We start from the raw sequence: 17,107 nt of genomic DNA on the forward strand, positions 1-17,107 counted from the left end.
GTCTCTGCCACAGATCTTTAGCCCGGGCTCGGTCGCTGCTGTGTCACTACTTGTGTCCTGGGCTGGATGAGGGCCCAACGAGGCCCCTATCAAAACCCTGCTCACACCCGGCCAGTGTGGCTCAGGGTTGAGCATTGACCTCTGATCCAGGAGGTCACAGTTCGATTTTCGGTCGGGGCACATGCCCGGGTGGTGGGCTCGATCCTCAGTAGGGGGCGTGCAGGAGGCAGCGGATCAATGATTCTCATCATTGGTGTTTCTATCTCTCTCTCCCTCTCCCTTCCTCTTTGAAATAAATGTTAAAAAAAAATTAAAACACAAACAAAAACCCCTGCTCAGACGGTTTCTTTTGGAGATTGATGGAATGTTCTAAAATTAGACTATGGTGCTAGTACGGAACTCTGAAAAAATGCAAAAGGCACTGAGTTGCACGCTGGATGCAGGTGAATCTTATGGGATATAAATTAAATATCAACAAGGCTATTTTTAAAAAAATGCATGAAATTATATGGGGGAACCTGCTTGGGTACCCAAGCCCCGCTGTGACCTGGTCCTCCGCGTGACCTTAACCTTCGGCCAGCGGCTCCTCCCATGGACCACCCTGTTCTGTGCACCCTGACTTTGCACAGACCATGTCCTCCCCCTGGACGCCCGGCCGCTGACCCTCGTTACCCTAGGGGGCGGGGCTCCAGCTTGGCTTTCTCTGCGAGTCCCCCCGTGTCCTGGCTGACCTGCCGCCGCTCTGGTCACGTCGAGCCGATGGCTCCAGTTTTCCGGTGTCTTAGTCATTCTGCTCTTTAGGACCGTCTTGGTGCCTGGCCCCTTGAAAGATGCTCGATGTTCCAACGAGGCCCAGCGGGCGTCACGGGTCTCCCTATGGAGTTTGCGCCCTCTGCGCCCTCTACCGTGTGTGGGCGCTCGCCAGAGCCGTGGTTGGTGGAGTTTGCGTGGCTGGAACCCTCCTGTGCTCCTCCTCAGCGTTTTCTTAACCTCTCACTTCGCAATCACCAACCAGCAATGTCGCGAGACCCACGTCCTCGTCTTTCTGGAATGCTTCTCTGCAAAGGTGCTTTTCCCTTGGGGTGGGGGTGGGGGGGGCGTGCTAACCGAACGAAAGAGGGGGAACAGGCCAATTAAGAGTCAGCTAAGAGAGAAAACGATTTCTCCATCAGCTCGATCAACCGACAGCTTTATCAGAAAATGAGCCGGGCCACCGCCTGGCGAGGCAGCTGCGGGGAGGCCTGCAGGCACCTTCGTCCCCAGCGGGACGGACAGACGGCTGAGGGCAGACACCGCAGCTGCCCCTCAGGGAAGCGCTGGGGCATCCAGAGGCCTGGCCCTGGGGGGTGAACCCCGTTCTCCCACCGCGCCCCTCCTCTCTGAGCCGGCCCCCACTCTTCAGGCTCCCGGCCCACTCGTTTCCTCTGAGCTTATCCTAGCGGGACCCACGTGGGGTCCATTTATGGGAGCGGCGTGGCCGGGGAGAGGCGCACGGCACGGGGACCTGGGGCTGAGGGGCTCTCCCGCCATCAGTGAATAAAGGGTGGGGGCGGGCGCCCAAGTCACCTCCAGTGTCACCTGACAGGCTCCTGCTGAGGCCTCCAGGTGCCTGGTCCTGTCAGTCAGGGCGGAGGGAGCAGCTCCCCCAGGAGAGGCAGCGGGGAGGAGATGGGCCGCGCCCTCATCGGGCCTGGGAGGGAGGCGTCCATTGGCTTTCACAAATAAAGCCATCCACCCTCTGTTTTAAACACAAGTGCAGTTGGCTGAAAAAGAGGCGGCCATCGAGAGAGGGTCAGCAGATGACCCGAAAGAGGCCAGAGCCTAGAGCAGGGGTTGTCCTAATGGGACACGCGCGGCAGGCGGCGGGTGGAGTGTTGTGTGCGGTTCCGGGCCGCGTCCTCCCTGGCACAGCGATGGAGCCCAGCACCCGGAGAGCAGGCTCAGCAGCTCAGGCTGACACCCTCCTGGGGCGGCCACGTGCCCATCCCCGGATGCAGGCACCGGGCAGTGGGGCGCGTCTCCCCGACATTGGTCTCCCGCAGACGGGAATAGGGCAAAGCAGAGGCCCACGGGGTTGTGGGAGGCGGTAGCTCTGGGGCTGTGTTGTTGTTGTTTTTTCTTTTAAAAAATATTTTTATTGATTTCAGGGAGGAAGAGGGAGGGAAAGAGATAGAAACATCAATGAGGAGGGAGAATCATTGATCGGCTGCCTCCCTCATGCCTCATACTGGGGATCCAGCCTGCAACCTGGGCGTGTGCCCTGACCAGGAATCAAACCGTGACCTCCTGTTCATAGGTCAGCGCTCAGCCACGGAGCCACCCGGCCAGGCAGGGCTGAGGTGTTCTGAATCATTCCCAGATGCTGTGAACTGGGGTTCCCGATCAAGTCTCATGTCTAAAATCTTCCCACTTTTTTTTTTTTTTTAATGTTCCCACTGTAGTGGGTATAATAAGGCAGTAAACTTAAGGCCTTTAATACCCAAGAATTGATTCTGGATAAAATCAGTAAGTTCATGGATGCCGCGTCCGTAAGGGGTTATTGGAAGGCGTCTTTCAAGTTGCAGTGCTGATTTTTGAGGTTAACAGCAAGGAAATTCTCGCTGCTGTTTACAGATCAATCCCAAAGTATTAATGGCTTAACACGAAAGACATGTTTCTCACCCATCAAACAGACCCATGTGTGCTTGAGGTTGGCTCATGGTTCCCCCACATGCTTCCCGTCTTTTGGCTCCCCTACCCCCAATTCTTCCTCCATCAGTGCAAAGGGGGAGAGGGGAGAAAGAATGTTTACTTTTCAATGGCGTTGGCTTGGAGGTGACGTCCATACTTCCCCTGGCCCTCCAGCAGCAAGAACTGTGCCGTGCCTCGCCAGAGTCAAGGCCAGCGTGGAAACGGCGTCCCTGGCTGGACGGCCACCTTCCGGCAGCACCGCTGTGCCGTGGAGGGCGGAGGGTGGCTTCTGGCACAAAGCTCCTTTGTCTCCTCCAAACACCGCTTGGTGCCGCCTTCAACAACGACCTCCGCGCAGACCCGGCCATGGAAGTGCCCGGCCTCTGCGGGTGCAGGCGCAGGGAAGGTGAAAGGGCACGACAGCATGAAGCGCTCACGCTTGGAAAGTCTCCAATCAATAACCTACGTTCCCACCGCAGACACCGGAAAAAGAAGCAAATACACCCAGAGCAAGCAGGAGGAAGGAAATGATGAAGAGGAGAAATCAGTGAAAGTGAAAACAGGAAAACAACAGGTGACAATCCATGAAACAAAAAGCGGTTCTTTGAAAAAAGTAAAAAGTGAAAGTTGTCCACCTCTAGAAAGACTGACCTCTGGGAAGACTGAGAAAAGAGGAAATACAAACCACGGATGCCAGGGCCGAACCGAGGCTAGCACCGCGGATCCTGTGGCTGTTAAAAGGGTTCTCAAGGAGTCCTACGAACGTCACACTCATAAATCACTAATGCGGGTGAAACGGGCCAGTTCCTTGAAAACCACAGACTCCCGAAACCCAACCAAGATGAAATGCATGATCTGAAAACTACTACAACCAGGAAGGAAATTGAATTCATAATAATAAAAAAAATCTTCCCTTAAAAAACCTCTAGGTCCAGGCATGTTCAATAGAGGGTTCTACAAACATTTCATGAAAAATTAACACCGATATTGCATAGTCTCTTTCTGAAAGTAATAGAGGAGTGAATACTTTTCAGCTCATTTTATGAGGCCAGTATTACCCTGACATCAAAAATCCAGACAAAGACGGCACAAGAAAAAGAAAACTATAGGCCAGTATTTCTCATGAACTTGGAGACGTCCTCAACCAAATGTTAAAGCAAATTCAGCAATATCTATACAAAAGGAATTTTACAGGGGTGGGCAAAAGTAGGCTCATAGTTCTGAGTCGCATTCTTTTGAGTTAACAAAGCTATCGGAACGGTCATAACCTGCATGTCTTGTTGCACACGAGCAACTGTAGACCTACTTTTGCCCACCCTGTGTACCGTAACCAAGTAGTATGCGTTGTACGTATATGGGCTGTCTCCACATTAAAGAAGTCAATTAATGTAACCACTTCATCAACAGGCTAAAGAAGAAACCTCATGCAGTCGTCTCAATGAATACAGCAAAGGCATTTTAGAAAAGCCAGAGGGTGTCTCCTCTCTCCTACTTTCCAGACTTTTCTCAGGGTGATGTGGCTTTACCATGACGGTTGCTTCTTTCTCCCCGACAGCTGCTTGTTGTGAAAGGGTTGCCCTGAACCTGGCTTCGAGGGGTTAGCCAGAGGGAGGTGGGGGTTGGGGAGGCAGAAGAGGGTGATGTAGTGGTAAATGGACTCTTTTTAGGAGGGTCCCATTCTTGCAACTGACCCTTGCCTGCCTGCTTCATTCAGTGTATTAGTTCCTAAGGTTGACATAACACAGAACCACAAGCAGCAGCTTAAGACAGGCAGACGATTGGTCCCTCTCAGCCCTAGGGGTCAGCAGTCCCACTCCAGCCACCACCAGGCCGTGCTCCCCGAGGAGCTGGGGAAGGACCTTCCTCGCCTGTCCGGCCGCTGGCCCTGCGGGGCTTGGCTGGTAACTACGTGGCTCCAGCTCCGCCTCCCTCTCCGCACGGCCTTCCTGCCTGGTCCCCGTGCGCCCCCTGGTCCCTGTGCGCCCCTCTTCTAACAAGGACACCAGCCAGTGGATCGAGGACCCCCCCCCCCCAAATCCGAGGTGATTTCAGAGGAAAGAACTAATTATGTCTGCCAGGACCCCTTCCCAAGGGAGGTCACATTCCCTTTCGTCCCCGGGGCCAGGCAGCTGGGGCCTGTGCTTCTCCATGGCCCTGCAGCCTCCTCTGTCCTCTGCGGGCACCCCAGACCGCAGCACCCCCAGACCTCAGCACCCCCAGACCTCAGCACCCCCAGACCTCAGCACCCCAGACCGCAGCACCCCCAGACCTCAGCACCCCCAGACCTCAGCACCCCCAGACCTCAGCACCCCAGACCGCAGCACCCCCAGACCTCAGCACCCCCAGACCTCAGCACCCCCAGACCTCAGCACCCCAGACCGCAGCACCCCCAGACCTCAGCACCCCAGACCTGGGGCAGGGCTCTCTGTCTCCTCTGTCGGTCTGGGGGAGGGGCTGGGAGGTGAGCTGGAGTTGCCACAGCAGCGGAGAGTCACCAACTCACTTTTCCTAGTAAACCCGCTGCTTCGCCCTCTTCCTCCTTCGGCAGCTTCCCCTGTGGTGTCCGTGATGAAGCGAGCTGACAGGGCGAAGTGAGCGGAGGTGCTTGTGGGTTAGAGAAGCCCCTACAACTGACCCTGTGCTGGGGAGCTCTGGCTAGTTGGGCCTGCCCAGCACCCCCTCCCCGCCCCCACCCCTCACTCCCAAGCTTTGCTCCTCCTGTGGGGACTCCTGTCCCCTGCTCCTCCCTCTGCTCCTTCCAGCTGCCTGGGCTCGGCCTCCCTCCCTGGGCCCGGGCCTTCCCCGTGGCAGGCCTTTGCTCCCAGCCTTGCCTGGCGCCCTCCTGACTCAGCCGAGTGGCCAGGCTTGGGCGCAGGAAGAACAAACAAGCCCAGCTGCCCCCGCTGAGGGTCTCGGCGTCTGTGTGCCGAGTGGGAAGGGTGGGAAGGGTGCCCGTGAGCTTGAGGCTACGGACAGCTTTGGAGGCAGGGAGGGCGGGTGATTCGCTTTTCCTTTATGGATCTTGGATGATCACTCCTGCTGAGCTCTGATTTCCCTCTGCCCCCGCACCCCTGCTGGGTCTGACTTCACCCTGCTCGGTCCTGCTCCTTCCTCACCCCTGGAGTTTCATGCTTCCATCTGAGCCCTGGTCCAGGGTCCACCCGCAGCCCTGCCCGCCAGGGCCCTGGCTCCCTGCAGACCCCCACCCCGTGCTCCTGCCTTTCCTCTCCCTTGACCGACCTGGGCCCCCCTTGCCAGGAACCTGTGACCTTGGCACCGCCCCCTTCTCTGAAAGCGCGGGGAGCCGCCAGCCCCACACTCTGCGCTCCGGGGACAAATGGTTGAAAATGCTCTGTAACCTGGATTTGCTACCAAAGGCGGAAGCTTACTTATTCCCAAAGGCGGGATGCAGAGCACTGAGCCAGCGCCAGTCCGTCCCTTCACGGCCCGAAGGCTGGGCAGCGGGGCTGTGGGCCACCTAGTCCCTGCCGCCCAGCCCCCCTCCTGCCCCTGTCCTTCCATGGACCTCCAGGGGGCACCAGGTCTCCACAGAGTGGACAGGCGCCCCAAGAGCGGTCAGCCTGCCTCTGTCCCTCACCCTGGCTCTGGCAAGGGGAGAGGGCCGGGGGCGAGGGGCTGGCAGGGGGAGCGCGGGGATGAGGGGCTGGCTGAGAGCAGGGAGTCCCAATGTCACGTTTGGGACCACACTGATACACTGCCAGAGTGCCGCACGTACAGTCTTGCGCGATTCAGAACATCCCCAAATCGCCACATTTGCGGAAAATGGATGGGAAAATGGATGAAAGGCCGATCAAACAGACGTTTGATGCCGGGATGAAGAGGAGCGGGTCCTGCGTGATGAGTTGGCGGCAAAGTGCGGGCTGGAGTTCTGACAGCTGGAGGCGGAGTCTCCCGTCATCCATCAAGCCTGGAAGGGAAATGAAATGAGGCCTCCCTGTCTCTCCTCCTCCGAGCCTGGCGGCTGATCTGGCGTGGGCTGGCAGGCAGAGGGACCAGGGCGGGCAGGGACAGGGCAGGGGGCCCAGGGCGGGCAGGGGACCAGGGTGGGCAGAGGGACCAGGGCGGGCAGGGGGATCAGGGCGGGCAGGGACAGGGCAGGGGGCCCAGGGCGGGCAGGGGGCCCAGGGCGGGCAGAGGGACCAGGGTGGGCAGAGGGACCAGGGCGGGCAGGGGGATCAGGGCAGGGGGATCAGGGCGGGCAGGGGGACCAGGGTGGGCAGAGGGACCAGGGCGGGCAGGGGGATCAGGGCGGGCAGAGGGACCAGGGCGGGCAGGGGGACCAGGGCGGGCAGAGGGACCAGGGTGGGCAGGGACAGGGCAGAGGGCCCAGGGCGGGCAGAGGGACCAGGGTGGGCAGGGACAGGGCAGAGGGCCCAGGGCGGGCAGGGGGACCAGGGTGGGCAGAGGGACCAGGGTGGGCAGGGACAGGGCAGAGGGCCCAGGGCGGGCAGGGGGACCAGGGCGGGCAGAGGGACCAGGGTGGGCAGGGACAGGGCAGAGGGACCAGGGCGGGCAGGGGGACCAGGGCGGGCAGGGGGACCAGGGCGGGCAGAGGGACCAGGGCGGGCAGGGCCAGGGCAGGCCAGGGCCATGGCATTCTGGGGGCCAGCTTGCTGGTAAACCACAACCCAATTTGGAATTTGGCTCAGGAGCCTGATTGGAAAAAAAGCACAGCTTCTCCATGTCGGGGAGGTAGATGAGCTCCCCAAATGGGCCCCTGGGGCCACTGCAGCAGAACCCCGAATGGCAGGGCCCCCCGGCAGGGTGCCTGTTACTAGAGGGGATCGGGGCGCAGGCACAGCCTTTCCCGGCTCACAGGCCCTTCCCGCTCCGCCGGCCTCCCCCCCAGGGGGGAGCTGAGGCCCACCGGTAGGAGGCGCGGGGCTGGGCCTCCCACCCAGATCTCCTCCGCCAAGCCGGGACTTGGGCTCCCCTAAGGCACAGGCCACCCCCACGGCACCTGCTCGGCAATGGCCGCCTGCACGTGCCCAGGGCAGTGCCAGCCGGTCAGAACCAGCCGGTGCTGCCACGGAGTCGCACTCTGCAGTCAGTGTCCGGGGTCATCCGTTTCTGTAAAGGTTGCAAATGTGGGACCTTGTAAGCTCAGTCGGTCTCCCCCACGCGGAGGCCACTCCATCCATCACGGGGTGTCTGTTCCCAGAGGCTGCGAGGGAGGAGGAGTGCGTGGAGTGAGCGCGTGGGGAGGGATGTAAATGTGTCGCTGGCCTCACGGAAAGGCCGGGGGTAACACAGCTCCCCCCGGGCCGGCAGCGAGGGCGCCGGGGCCACGCCGGGCAGCCAGTGTCGCCGGTGAGGAACGTTTCCAGCGGGTCCCTGCGGGAGGCAACTCCGCACGCCCCGCATCCGCGCTGCTCATCCGGGAAGGAAACGCGGTGCAGTTTGTCCCTCTCTGTGGCGTGTGGCAGGTGACGAGCGTGTAGAGAGGACAGGCTGAGCTGCGGCGCCGGGCGGGCAGTGGCCGTGGGTACCTGTCACTCCCGCTGATGCTCGCCTGTTTGCCGGTCTCGGGGTTTGTAACGGGGGCTGTGAGGTTGTGTGAAGGGCCTGCAGGCCCCCCGGGTCCCTCCTGGGTCTCCCCTGAGGCACGTGCCGCTGGGAGGGTCCCGGTCCTCCCCGGGCCAAGCTCCGTGCACGAGCGTCACCCGCCCGAGCTCCAGCGTCCTCCCCGAGCGCCTTGCTCTAAATGGAAGCGGCCAGTGGCCAGTCTGGGCCAGTGACGGAGGGTCGGGGTACGAGTGGGGCAGCGGGATGGGGCACGGGTCTCAGAACAACCCCTCTCCCTACAGACCGTCCGGATGGGCCGCTGCCGGCGAGGGCAGGGCTCGGCTGTGCCACGTGGGATCCCAACTCAGAGTAAGTGGGGGGTCCAGAAGGAGGTGGGGGGCTCTCCCGGAGGCCGAGGCGACTGTCCAGAATGGGGGAGGGGCCGTCCCAGCAGGCCCCGGGGAGCTGCAGGGGGAGGAGCCCTCCGTGGGGAGGGTCTGGAACCGGGTGGGGGGAATGAACGGGGCCAGGGATGTCTTGGCCTGGAGATGGGGAAGGGGGGCAGCAGCACAAACTCTGTCCTCACCCCCGGAAGGAGAGAGACCTGCTCAGGAAGTGGGGGGAGGGCCTGGGGGTGCAAACTCCAGGCCAAGACTGTTCAGCAGCTCAGGGGCTTCTCTGAGAGCTCGAGAGTCTCCGGCCGCTTGTGGGACAAGAACAGGAGAGAAGGGAGGGGGCAGGGCGGGCGGAGAGGGGGGGGGAGCCCAGGCCACCTGCAGACCCTCATGGGGGGCAGTGACCTAGGAAGCCCACTGAGCCTGCTCCCCACCCTCCCTCTGCCCCACGCTCCCACCCTTCCCACCTGACCACAGCCGTGGCCTTGGCCGGCCCACCCCTGGGCCCAGGGACTGTTAACCGTCTCCTCCGTCCCCCTTGGCTTCGGCACCGTGTCCCTGGGAGGGGAACCGCGATGTGGGAGGCTGGGGTCCCGCCCGAGGGGACGGGCAGGGAAGGGTTGGGTGGATGTCCTTTTCCCTGTGTTCTCAGCAGCAGCACCGAGCCCTGTCCCCGGGGCACCCCCTGGTCACCTCGGGATGGAGCCCTGTCCCCGGGGCACCCCCTGGTCACCTCGGGATTGAACCCTGTCCCCGGGGCACCCCCTTGTCACCTCGGGATTGAGCCCTGTCCCCGGGGCACCCCCTGGTCACCTTGGAATGGGACCCTGTCCCCGGGGCACCCCCTGGTCACCTTGGGATGGAGCCCTGTCCCCGGGGCACCCCCTGGTCACCTCGGAATTGAGCCCTGTCCCCGGGGCACCCCTGGTCACCTCGGGCTGGAACCCTGTCCCCGGGGCACCCCTGGTCACCTCGGGATTGAGCCCTGTCCCCGGGGCACCCCGGCCACCTCGGGATTGAGCGGAGGGAGAACTCTGTGCTGAGGGCACGCTGCGGGTCTATAACTCCCGTGAGCCCGCTCTTTCCTGGGGGGGCCAAATTCCGTGTTTTCAGATTCTGTGTCTCCACTTTCCACACGTTTGTAACCAAAGCCGTGCTTATCTGTGATCGACTCGATTAGGGGTCCCCGTGGGGCCCACTCGCCGTGGTGTTAAGGGGTGGGCCTCACACGGGGACCCCTCGCCCCCCTTCCTATCTGTCTGCTCATTGGAGAGCGACCCCTGCGTGGCCCGAGCACCGGCACAGAGGAAGCGCCATCGCCGGGGGAGCGGGGCTGCTGCCGGGGAGCAGGCGAGGGGCTGGGATGGCGAGGTGACAGGCCGACAGCTCACAATCTAGCCAGGGCGTGCAGGAGCCCCCAAAGCTTGTCACAGGCTCGTCAGCAGGCAGGACGGGATGGAAACCCCAGCTCTGCCCTCGGTGGCTGTGTGGCCTTAGAAAAGCGAGCCTCGGTTTCCCCATCTGTAAGATGGGCGCACAGCAGAAGCTGGCAGGGTGGCTCAGAGGACGGATGCAGCCCAACATGCGGCAGAGATGAGTTCCATTCCCTCCTTGGGTGTCCGTTCCCCCCCAGACACCCGGGGGGGTGTGTGTGTGTGTGTGTTGAGGCAGGAGGGCTGTGGGTGAGGAGTGAGGCCCAGGCCCCAGGCCAGCGGACGAAGGGCCTCCTGCCCGCTCTGAGGTCAGCTGCCCCCAACACGGAGCCGGCCCCCGGCCCCCGCGCAGCTCGGGAATGGCCGCGTCCCAGGTGCATCTCTGCCAGAGGTGCTGACGGCAGACCAGCGGGTCGATGCGGGGACAGGAGAATGGTGCCCGCAGGGCGCGGGCAAGGGTGGCTGAGGCACAGGCTCCCTGCCAGGCAGGCGGCTGCTGTGAGTCCCTTTCCCCGCGTGAGAGGGAAAAGCTGGACACACTGTGTGGGCCTCGCGGACCGGCCTCTCGGGAGGAAGCTTCTGGGCCGCCCTCTGGGATTTCTGGCCCTAAAAGGACCGCTGTGTCTCTCCGGGGTCGAGGGCCTTTTGTAGAGAAGGGATGTCGCCGCGGCGAATGCAGAGCCTCGAACCTCCCACAACAGCTGCTTCCGGAGAAAGTCTCTCGGCTCAGACACCGTGTCGTCAGCGACGCCAGGTCCAGGCCGGCCAGAAGCTGCCTACTCGGTGCGCCCGGCAGTCTGTGCGTGCGGGATGAAACCGGTAGAAACCCACGCTAATTGCAATGCCAGTCATTTCCAACAGGAAAGTAAATGGTTTTATTCACCTGACTGGACACAGGAGAGAGAAGGTGGCTTCATCCGAGGGTGGGCGAGGCCCTCTCCTGCCTCAGCTGCTCGGCCTGGACCCGACCCCAGCCCCTCCTCCTGCCCGCCCTCGTCTATTTCTGGAAGCTTCTCACCGAGCCTTTGGGATGCCATGGCCTGGGCTCCCACGGCGGGAAGCCTGCTCTGGGCTGGGTCCCCTCCCTGCTGGGCGCTCCTGGGTTGTGACTACGATCTGTGGGTGCCAAGCTGTGCTCTCGGAGGGGGCCCAGGGCAGGGCCTGGCCCCGAGCACCCGGGAGAGCTTTGCTGAATAAAGGAGCAAGTGACCCACAGTTCCTTGCGGGTCTTTGGGGACTTCTGGACGCCCGTAGAGAGAGAGGTGTTGGCCTGGTCCTTTGCTGTCTGCGACCGAAGGCCTTCTGGCTGCGGCCCGGCCTCCCCGTGGGGGTGGAGGGGCTGGCCCAGGGCAGTGGGGAGAGGATGCTGGGCAGAGAGCAGAGGGCGGCAGGAGAGCTTCCCTGAGGAGGCCACGCTGCTGGGAGGGTCCTTGGCGGGGACGGGACCTCCTGCCACCGCCCAGCCCCCGGCACCCACCTCTGGAGCCGACAGCACCCAGCTCCAAGCCGGACTCCACGCGGGCTGGGGTCCTCCCTCTCCCGTCCCTCCTCGCAGCCCCGCTCCCCACCCTGTCCCCCTGCCACCCCCCCTCAGACCCGGCGCCCTCCACGGATCCTTGCTGTTCTCTGCAAAGCCCCCGACCCTCGGAAAGAGAAGTAGAAAGACTCTCAGGAACGGTTTAGGGCAGAATAGCTCTCAACCAGCGTCTCTTCTTTGCCAAACGCTTTCAATTGGAGGCGGGGTGGTGGTGGGGCAGCTGTTCATCAGGAGGAATGGTCGCACAAGGCGTGCTCACCTCTTCCACGTGGGAGATGAGGAACGGCCCCCATGGGCTTGGGGATGAGGTGCACCCCGAGGGGCCTGGCTCTAGGGTCCGGAACACCTCGCTGGCCTCCCAGGGTGGGCGGGTGGGGGGAGGGGACCCAAATCTCTTTGAAGGGCTCCTCCTGGCTGGGGGCCAAGCCGGCCAGCCCCCCCCCCCCGCCCCCGCCCACAGCCCCCCCGGGAACCTGCCTCAGGAGGTGAGTTTCTCAGAGTGAGAACCAGCGTCCCAAAGCCTCCTGGAGCCAGATCTCGGGGGCGCGGCAGGAACCTGATCCTGAGTGGCTGCCACACGTACCCCTCTGCCCACAGGTCCTGAGGCCCCTGCCCCATAGAACCCACGGGGGGTCGGAGGGGGGCTGCCCAGACGGTGGTCACTGCACACCGCGGGACTGGTCGCCTGGTGGCAGTAACCGGCTCCCCGGGTGAAGGTTCCGCAGGAGGCGTTCATGGCGTGCTCCCAGCCTCCACCGCTCTGGCACCGCGTGGGGGTGCCCTGAAGGCGGCTCCTGCGGTCCTTCAGCTGGCCCTCCGCTCCCACAGCCCCCAGGCACCCCTGGCCCTGCCGGCCCTGCCCCCTCCACCACTCTAGCGTGTTGCCTCTGCAGCCCTGACCTGGCCTTGCTGGGCAGCCTGAGACCCCTGGAGGGAGAAGCAGTGACATGAAGAGGGAGACATTGCACATTGCAGGCGAGGGCTTTCCCACTGGCCACCAGGTGGCGCCATTGACACAGGACAACCAGGGGAGGGGAGGGGGGGGCACCATTCCTACAGGACCTTCCAGACTTTGGCGCCTGCCCCACCCCCACCCCCAGGACCTCCAGTGACTGGCCTCCTGGCCCGAGCTTGTCTCTCAGGACACAGTTGTACAAGGGCCTAACCCTGACCCCTGGCATGGTGAACATGGAATCCATGTTGCGTGCGAAAGGATGTCCCGTTGGTGCTTTCAGATCGTCAGGATCGTTCTTGGTGAGGCAGGGGCTGGGGAGGGCGCACTGGGCCTTACTGCTTCTCCCCAAACCAGTTAGCTAAGAAAGCCTAACCCTGGGGGTGTGGCCAATGGTCCCCACCAGGACCCCAAGCAGGCCACTCTCTCTGTCTCCCTGTCACTGGGCTGTAGGAGGAAGGTTGTAAGACCAGGCCTGGGGGGGGGGCGGGGATCGCGTGGACTGCAGGGATCATGCTGATGAAAGCGCTGTGGCGGGAGCCCAAGTCCTTGTCCCGCTGCTTACTCGCTGTGTGGCTTTGGGCAGGTGGCTTACACTCTCTGAACTTCAGCTTCTTCATCTGTAAAGTCGGGGCAGTAACACCTACCCCCTGAGGTTTCTGCCCGTTGCTACCTGGTGCAGAAAGGGGGACCCGAAGGCAAACCTGCATGTTGCGAGGAGGCGGGGACTGCCCTCCAGCAGCCCTCTCCAGAGCAGGGGGCTTGAGGGAGAGGATGGAGGGGGGGCCCTGAGGGAGAGGATGGAGGGGGGGCCCGGGGCAGGGGGACCCCGGGGACCGGAGGAGCGGGATGCTGTGGGTCTCAGGCACTAGGGTCACTGTGAAGGCCCCTCCACGTGGTGGGCTCCTCCTGGCACTGGAGTCTGTGAGGAGGAAGGAAGTGACTTCCCAAGGCCGGAGGAGGGAGGAGAGGGGTCCCCTTCCCGCCACTTCTGCTTCCTGTGCATCTGCTGCCCACAGTGCATTCTGGGAGGAAATCCAGAGAAGGTGGGCAGTTCCTGGGCAACGGAACCAAACTGCAGCCAGGCCAGGCCTCACGCTCGCCTGCTTCCCCCAGCTCGCCGCTCCCCCGCTCCCCCGGGGCAGGTGAAAATCCTGGGGAGCGTCTGTTTTCCTCTCTAGACAGGGAGCACCTTGAGGGCAACACTATGACATGTTTTGCACTTCCACTGCCTGGCACACAGTAGGTACTTAATAAGTGTATGTGGGAACTAAACTGAAAACAGAGGCCAGCGATTGGTCCAGTTTGGGAAGCTTTAGTCTTCGTGTGGACAAGGCCCCTCAGGACCTCAGGGATCTCTGTGCTCCCCTGTTTCCTCCTCCTCCAGGGCTGCCGCCTCCTCCATGAAGCCCTCCTCCTTGCTCTGTATACACTTCTCTGCCGTTGAGCCGGGCTGGAGCAGTGTTAGGAGCACAGAGGCTGGGGCCATCCTGAGCCACTTGCCCTGGACACATTTCTTAGCCGAACGGCCTTGGGCAAACTTTATTTCAACCTCCCCGGGCCTCCGTGTCCTCATCTGTAATGGAAGTGGTCACCGCACCCCCCTCACAGGACTGCGTGAGGACTGAATGGAATTGTTGATTGAAGGGCCTGGTGCGAGGAGCTGCGAGGAGCTGGTGGTGTTGCTCAGTTCCGCTGGGTCACCGCTCCTGCCCCGGACATGGGCCCCTCGATGAGGGGTCTGTCATTCCTTCCCCCTCCGCTGCGGCCGGTGCAGGTGCGAGCAGATGCTCAGCAAAATAGACGGGATGGACGGATGGAGGGACAAGCAGACAGGTGGCTGGGCAAAAGCAAGCTCTGAAGAGCGCCGTCCCCCAGGGACCTCACCGGCAGGCTCTGCTGTGGGAGGAGGGGGGCTTCCCTCTGCAGCAGAGCCCTGTCCTCTGCCCTCTCCCCCTGCTCAGCAGCAGCTTCCTCCCAGGGCGTGGGGAGGGGCCACTGACGGGTCTATGTCCTGCACGTTCACTGCCCGGCGCCCACCTGGGTGAGAGGAGGTGAAAGTTTTGATGAAAATGAGCTTCTGTGGTTCCTGTCACTCTGAGTCCTGGGCCCACTGGCTCCTGCCCGGCCCCTTCCTGCCTCTCCCCAGGGGCTTCGTGGCTCTCCGTGGCTCAGACACTCACCGGAGACCCAAGACCCCACCCGCCTCTTATCCAGTCACCTCTGTGCCCTCCGGCCTGGGGGCCTGCCGGGAGGCCTGCCATCCCCTGAAGCCAGTGGGAGTCCACTCCGTGCCAGGCTTGGTGCTGGGAACCCTCCTCCACAGCCAGCCTGGGGGGCCTTATCCCCTGACGCCACTCACCGTCCGTTCACACGCCCGTCCGTTTATTGAGCACGTACTAGGTGCCGGCTCTGAGCTCTGCACAGGGGCTCAGAGGGGAGGAGGCCAAACAGGAGGCACCAGGCAGGTGGCAATGCTCAAGGCTGCAGGGCTGCGGAGAGCGTGGCTGCAGTGTGAGGGGGCGGGGTGTGTGTGGGGGAGGGAGGGGCAGGATCAGAGCTGGTGCCCCTGTCGCTGTTCTGAGGCAGCCTGGCACGCAGCCACCTCCTGATGCCAAGTCCTGAAGAGACTCCTGGAGGCGCAGACGGATGCCTTTAAAACGCTCCCTCCACGCGAGGCATTAACGCGCCGTCTCTCACCACGGCATCGAGGTGCTTAGACAACCTGCTCCCCACAGGAGCTCGGGAGCAGCGTGAAGCAGATGATCTGTGTCTCCCCGTGACACCTGCCGCCATGTATCACCGTGATGGATCGGCAGTCAATACCGCCGGCCCCCCGCCGGTAGGAACGGTCTTGCGTTCATACGTCTTCCTCACCTGGTGGGCGTCCGCTCCTGCCCGCCCCTCCCAGCACTCCTGGCGTTGGTGGGAAAGCCTTGTAGCTTTCATCGTTCACGTGCAAAGCAGTGTGTGTGTGTGTGTGTGGGGGGAGCTTGCTCAAAACATGGAAACTGGACCCCATGGGGCCTGCGGCGGGAGGTGGGGGGCAGGCTCCCGCGTCACACAGAGGGCGTTAAAGCCGGCCCGCGCACCTGCCCTGGTCTCCGGCAAGCTGCTTGGCCTCTGGGGGCATAGTGTTCCCCACTATGGTTGGGATAATGACGTTGATTGCGGTTAATGGAGAAAGAAGGTGAAGAGCCGGCATGTGCTGAAACCCAGCCTCCTTGGCCCTGCTTCCTCCGAGCGCCAGCACGCGGTTCCTCACCACCTCGCCTGACCCTTCCCTCTGTCCCTCCAGACACCCCCCCCCAGCTCAGCCGGTGCTGGGCTCCAGGGTGCCAAGGGGAAAAGCTCCCCGTGTCTGTGCTGCTGGCCGGAGGACGGGGCTGTCTCTGGGGCCAGATGGGGAAGCCCTTCCCGTGTCTCCTGGGGGAGAGGAGCTCAGGTTTAGGGGAGCTGCAGGGAGGTGGGCTGAGAGGGGCATCCGCTGGGCCTCTGTGGGGTGCGGTGGCCCCTGCTGGTTAATGACCTGCCACGTGTGTGGTGCTGGGAACGTGTGTGGGGCTGGGAACGGAGGCTCCTGCCCCCACCCTAACTGCCTGCCCCTCCTCCATCACCCACCTGCCCCTTCCTGGATCCTCCTCCTACCCCCACCCCAAGCCCTGCTCTCTGATGCGATCATTATTGGGGTCTCCTGGGCTATTGCCAAGGGGAAGGTTTCGGGACGTGGGCATCTCTAAACAGTTTGAGGAGTGAGCGGCTAACCAAGCCCTGGGGTTACCATGGAAATCTGTGTCCCCTCAAGTACAGTGTCTTCTGGACCCGCCACCAGCTGGAAAGGGGTCAGGAGGGAAGAGCCCACCCACCTGGCAGGTTAGGAAGCTAAGCCCTGCCCAGCTCTTCTGCAGGGGAGCCCAGAGCCTCACCTGGCGCCTGGGGGCGGGGGGGGGGGGGAAGGGGACTGTTCCCACTGCTTGAGCAGGAAGTTGGGGTCACTGAGTGGAGCAGGCCACGTGAGCCTTGAGGAAGCAGAGGGTGGCCAGGGAGGGGCTTGGTGGGGACACGAAGGGGAACTGTGGCTGCCAGCGGGCTGTCCTGTCCTGGGAACTAAAGAGGAAGGAGAGACACTGCCCAGGAGGCCCCATGGAGAGCCGGCCTCCGCGGCGGTGGGCCCCGCCGGGCCCCCTCGCGCCCCCCCTCGCGGCCCCCTGGCTCCTGGGCCTGCTCCTGTGCCCCTGGACCCTGCGGCTCACAGGTACCTGTCCTTCCCCGGCGCTGGCTCTGCACATCAGAGCCGCTTTCATCCCGCCGCCGCCGCCGCTAATTCCCGTCTCCTCTGGGGGATTTGCTGGTTGCCTTTGAACACTGCACACTTCACAGGGGAAGCCGTGGGGACCGGGGATGTTTAGCTGAGGCCTTGCAAGGTGGCTGGGGGGGCGGGGCACTCCGCCCTCCAAGCTGACAGCTCGCTCCCAGCACTGCCTGGCCTCGGGCCCTTAGACAGGGTGGGCGGGCCCTGCTGTGCCAGCGGCCACGGGCATGGGGTTGGTGCAGGGGTGAGAGTCCCAGGGACTCCAAGGCAGAAGCAGGACAC

General features: G+C 62.8%; 1 protein-coding gene across 2 annotated transcripts in view; it reads left to right on the forward strand.

The window, feature by feature from the left end:
• NFAM1 (NFAT activating protein with ITAM motif 1) overlaps window positions 1-17,107 on the forward strand; it is a 57,861-nt gene that overhangs the window by 12,039 nt on the left and 28,715 nt on the right. The window contains exon 2 of one of the 2 annotated variants that reach the window (XM_079775831.1): window positions 8,499-8,565. In XM_079775831.1, the coding sequence (XP_079631957.1) occupies window positions 8,508-8,565 (58 nt within the window). In that variant the 5' untranslated portion in view covers window positions 8,499-8,507. Of the gene's footprint in view, window positions 1-8,498; window positions 8,566-16,582; window positions 16,769-17,107 lie in introns of those variants that run through there. The other variant, XM_079775830.1, reaches the window with a different exon arrangement.

Source organism: Cnephaeus nilssonii, assembly GCF_951640355.1.
Source record: "Cnephaeus nilssonii genome assembly, chromosome: 6".
Taxonomy (NCBI): domain Eukaryota; kingdom Metazoa; phylum Chordata; class Mammalia; order Chiroptera; family Vespertilionidae; genus Cnephaeus; species Cnephaeus nilssonii.